The sequence below is a fragment of the Gavia stellata genome, chromosome 16 (assembly GCF_030936135.1).
Source record: "Gavia stellata isolate bGavSte3 chromosome 16, bGavSte3.hap2, whole genome shotgun sequence".
NCBI lineage: Eukaryota > Metazoa > Chordata > Aves > Gaviiformes > Gaviidae > Gavia > Gavia stellata.
This window is the reverse complement of record NC_082609.1, coordinates 6,453,492-6,458,367: the sequence shown is the minus strand read 5'-3', so window position 1 is coordinate 6,458,367 and position 4,876 is coordinate 6,453,492. Positions and strand designations below refer to the sequence as shown.

Below are 4,876 nucleotides of genomic sequence, written 5' to 3'. Positions count from 1 at the left end.
AGCTGAGTGGGTCTCTCCTGACATGTGAAAACATCATTTTTCTTTTGCTATATCCTGATGAATTCTGCAGCTTATTACCCACACAGAACTCTCTCTGGTGTTTACGATGAGAGCTAATTTGGCTGAGAATTGATCAGAAGCCTTAAATGCACAGCTCCCAGCTGTTCCAGTACGAGGGTCGGCTCTGAAACCCTCAGTGTCTGACAGTCATTCTGCAGGACCCATCCCCAAATGAAGTACCACCGTGCAAGACAGATCTGTACCTTTTATACTTTATCACATCCTGTCTTACTGTTGCAGTAGGTTTTTCACTTGGGGGCTTTATTCGATGCTGTCTCAGTGTTGTGGCTGTAAGTCGTGCTCCGTGCCCAGCGCACGCTTTCCGGAGTCTGTGCACGCAGTGTTGTGTGCCATAAAATGCTGCCTATCCTGATGCTCGAGTGGTGCGGAGCAGCCCAAGTGGGGCTGCAGTTTCTCATGCAACATCAGCAAGAGGGACGTTGGCCTTCGTTAGAAGCGGTTTTAAGCCAGATGCCCCCGGGGGAGTGGATTGCTGGGCTGTTGGTGTTTGTCCCCCCATTCAGCTCCCCGTTCCCCTATCTTATCTCTCATGTGCTTGTGCTCTGTTGGCTTTCACACTTCCTCATAGCTCATTCCTGGAAAAGGGTGAATGGGAACGGAAATTCTCCATTAGACCTCTCTCTCCTGATTTACATTTCCACGGTGCATATGGTAACAGACAAGCCAGACTCCTCCCGGTTTTAAGCACTACAAACAAATCTTTCCTGTTCAATTAGACTAAACTTATGCTGCCAGCTACCACCGCCGACTGTCATATCAGCAAGGACTAAACCTGGCCAGAGGAGCTTCTGATCAAGAAATCAGATTTTCTAAGGTCTGGAAGAGTCCAGTATGTTGGATCAGATTCATCTGCTGGCTGCCGTGACAGTCCTGGGAGTCCTGGAGCAAGGTAGGGACCATCGGATGCACATGCCCAAATACTTGCTGGGTTAGTCTACTGTACCTCCACTGATTTCCTTTCACTTCCATATTTCATTTCTGCTGTCGCACTGGCACTTCCCCACTTTTCAGACAGTGGATTGATATCTTGTCTGGGTTTTGAAAAGTATTCAACAAAATGAGTGCCTGGGAAGCCCTTCCTCTGAACTGACCTACCTCCTCAGTTCAGAAATTTCTTGGTAGATCTTCTCCTCTGCAAACATATAGAATGTCTTTCTTTGAAAAATGAGTTTACAGCAGTTCCTGAGGCTCGTGTAGACATTAGCATACAAAACTGCTGCACTGCAGTACAGAAAGGTGGAAGAACGGGGAGCGGTGGGTCACACGGCACATCTCCCAGCCACGATTCCACATTGCATGACAATTTAATTCAGTGTCTGGGTGGCTTATCTGTGGCATCAGTTCCCTCCCTACTCAGCTATCAGGATTTAGAAGGGAAAAAAAAAAAAGATTGAAAAAACCTTGAAATTGGCAGTAACAAAGTGCATCTGAACTGCATAACAATTTCTATACATAATAGATGATCTGTTAATTACACAAGAGAGAAAGCAGGTACCTGCTGGTGGTATGTGACTGCATACTCCTCGCTTCACTGTTGCACTGAGTTATTCCTTTTCCTTGGGATTTTCATCTGGGATTTTCATCCAGCTTCCTCTGCTGTGCGGGGATGGCACTTCCCCGGCCCCACTGCGCCCAGCCAGAGGACTGACCACTGCTACTTTTCCCTCTTTTGCTGCAGCCTACTTCCTCCTCCAGGTGATCTATGCCAGGAGGGTGTTCGGCGTTTCTCCTCCAATGATCTCGGGCCCACCGGAATTTGAGAGGATCTTTCGAGCACAGTAAGAAACTCCTCTTACAAGGTGCTTGCCAGATCTCACGTCTAATGGCACTGCCCCTCCCCTGCTTTGCCGTTCATTTCTCGGGACTGTAATTCAGCAGTTACTCACCTCCCTTGGCGTTAAATTAACGGGCTTAAGAGTCAGGACTGGGTTGGCTCATGAGTCCTAAACACACTAGCCATTGCTGATAGAAATCACACAGGAATCTTTGCTGTAGAGTGGAGGGCTGCTAAAGACATAGTTGTTGGTCCCTGAGACTTAGGCTGGGTTTAGCCAAGTGGTGTCAAAGCCTCAGGCAGCTTCAGCCCTGCTCTGAACCCCGCTTGCTGGGAAGGACAAGCTCCCAGAGACATCTCAGCTGGGGCTGGGATGGGGATAGCCACAATGCAGCATCTCTGCCGTGACTTCTGTGCTAGGGCTGCAGTGGGGAGGGAGGCAGAGAGGCAAGAAGCTTCCACTCTTGCTGTAGCTGAGCACTGAATAAAAAGCAACTGGGCAGCAGGAGCAGGATTCCCTCAGCCATCCCCTTCTCTGCTCCTTTGCCAGCCTAGACTCAAGCCTCATCCAGCATCTCTTTGTCCTACTACTTTGTCTTTGGGGGGACCGGGCATGGCATACAAACAATCCAAACAGCGAAGTGCTCCCTCCCACTCCTGCAGGAAGCCCAAGCTCTTCCGGCCTTATCTGCTTAAGATGCACTTCATCCTCAACGTGCCTGCAGCCTGCTGGGGCAGACCTTCCTTGCGGCTCTGGGGCTTTTACAGCAGGGTTTAAGCTGCAGCACTCAGGAAGGGGCAGTGGGGGTGGTTCATGGAGCCTTTATGTGCATGGTCTGACCTGGGCATCTTTTGCTTAATTTCTTGTGCCCTGGAGACCCCATTTCTTCCACTGTTTAATTCCTGTGAATAAAGGTGGGATGGGAACTGTGGGGAAAGGTGCAAGCCTGGAGGTTTTTATGGTGACATCAGCTCTAAAAAGCAACAGCCTCCAGCCTCTGGAAACTGCTAGGGGAAGCAAAAAAGAAAGATCTTCCTCTTTCCCCTTGTTTATGACCTTCCTCTTTCCTGCCAGGGTGAACTCCTCCGAATATTTTCCCATTTTCCTGGCAGTTCTGTGGCAGGCTGGACTCTTCTTCCATCAAGGTGAGAACACCCCATTACCTGATTTGTCACTGGATCTATTCCCCTGAGTGCTGGCTCAGTCCTCAGGTCCTGCTCCCCTTCAGAACAATAAATTAGGCAGCAGTTCTGTCTCTGATGGGAGGGTAGAGCCAGAGGACACAGAGCCTATTCCTTCACTTTGGGCTACACGCTTGGCTCAAAGTAGCTCTAAAAAGCCTTTGGAGGCGGTCACTGTGATCTCTTTCAACTGCAGGTCTGTCTGCAGCCTTGGGTCTGCTCTATCTCTATGCCCGCTACTGCTACTTCATGGGATACAGGGCATCGTCCTCAGAAAGGTAAACGCCTCTGCCAGCCTGGAGTACGCGGTAACCCCTGGGGGTTTGCATTTGGGAACATAAGGTGCCTCGGGGAAGCTCGGGACTCCCTCTGGCTGCTTTAGGGTCCCTGCGTGACTCAGCCTTGCCAAGCTCTCCCTGGGGCATAACGTGGGCATGGGTACAGGGCTGGGGCCAGAGACACAGACACGGGGCAAGGCTGGAGCTGCTCCGAGCCTGTGCGGGTGCGTGTATGCTCCCTCCAGGTGGGAGCAGGGTACGGGACCCCATGCAGGGGGCAGGGGACAGCCAGGGGCTGCCTTTCCACCCCCCTTCTCCAGGGAGGAAGGGACCGTTCCTGGGCGAGAGCAGCGATGCTCTGTCTCAGCAGGCTCCCTCTCCTCCACCAGGATTGCCCCCATATACTTTAGCGCTGGAGTTCTCTGGATTCTCGTTGCAGCGTCAGCCCTGGGCATCTTGCATTTCTTCCTCTCTCACTACGTGGGGCTGAATGTCCCCCAGCTTCTCACAGCGTGACCCACTCCTCTGTCCCTCATCGGTGTCCTCGCCTTCCAGTCCTGCTCCCTCCTGCCCATGGTAACAGACTGGCTGCAACTAATACAGGGCCCAGTGACAAATCCACCCTCACCTGAGTTTTTAACGCCTCCCTCCCTACTGCCCAGCACTGGCACGAACTGCTGAGCTCTTCAGGACGTATTTTTCCCCCACGGCACACTGTGTGCCCAGTGCTCCGTATCTGGCAGCTCCGCCATGCCTGATGCAGCAAAACAAGGAGAATTTTAGGAAAACTGGAAAGGTAAAAGAAAACTCATCTCAGCCTGAGCTTCCCAGTGAGCTGCCCCAGGGAACTGACATGCGTTCCCCTTCTTCCAGCGGCTCTGCCTTCAGCCCAGGCACCATCCATGGGTTCATGCCAGTTTTCCAAGGCCCACACCTAAGAAAGGCATTTGTTTGAAACCAGACGTGGGCTGAGGCATAAGGAAAGAGGCGAGTGATAAACAGGAGCAGCCACCAACATGTTTTGCAAAAGTCTATTAGTGCCCTCATATGGTTATTAGCCATTGCCCGTGGGCAATATTGTACATCAGACTGCGCAAACTCATAACCACTACTGCATGTGTTTCTTTGAATACTGCTGAGCGACAACATGCACAAATAAAAAGGCACTGAGCCTGCCGTGTTGGGTGTCTCCTTGTGGGTCTGCAATCAGCAGAGAACAAAAACACGAGTATTTTGAGTGCAAGGCGGCTGCCTTGGTTTCCCCGCTGTGCAGTGCAACACAGCCTGCAACCCTGCGTCCTGCGGAAGGAGAGCTCTGAGCAGGGAGAAGCCGATTTTCAGAGGTGCCGAGCTCCCAGATTGGGGTCTGAACCGCTCAGCACCAGTGGTCCCCGCTGGGTGGTTTGGCCGGTGCTCAGGTCCCCCTCTAGGCTTGGGTCCCCCCGCGGCAGGAAGGGCTGGATTTTCCCGGGAGCTCAGCATTCACAACGCTGATGCTTTTGGCCATCCGTCTGCTCATGTTAGTGACACAGCTCAGAAAACACCAGCAGTGCTCCATGCC

The 4,876-nt window shown here is 52.0% G+C and overlaps 1 protein-coding gene across 1 annotated transcript; it reads left to right on the top strand.

Moving 5' to 3' along the window:
• The first annotated feature begins 822 nt into the window (after window positions 1-822).
• Window positions 823-4,057, top strand: LOC104254183 (leukotriene C4 synthase). Its single transcript, XM_009807869.2, has 5 exons — window positions 823-970; window positions 1,760-1,859; window positions 2,931-3,001; window positions 3,234-3,315; window positions 3,705-4,057. The coding sequence occupies exons 1-5, from the start codon at window positions 913-915 to the stop codon at window positions 3,829-3,831; spliced, it is 438 nt and encodes a 145-aa protein (XP_009806171.2). The 5' UTR covers window positions 823-912; the 3' UTR covers window positions 3,832-4,057.
• The last annotated feature ends 819 nt before the right edge of the window (window positions 4,058-4,876 follow it).

What these genes read in the sequence shown, in the direction of transcription:
- LOC104254183 (XM_009807869.2), top strand. Translation starts at nt 913, where the DNA reads ATGTTGGATCAGATTCATCTGCTGGCTGCCGTGACAGTCCTGGGAGTC. An exon ending in CCTGGGAGTCCTGGAGCAAG is followed by an intron (nt 971 to 1,759) that starts GTAGGGACCATC and finishes CTTTTGCTGCAG; the next exon opens with CCTACTTCCTCCTCCAGGTG. An exon ending in AGGGCATCGTCCTCAGAAAG is followed by an intron (nt 3,316 to 3,704) that starts GTAAACGCCTCT and finishes CTCCTCCACCAG; the next exon opens with GATTGCCCCCATATACTTTA.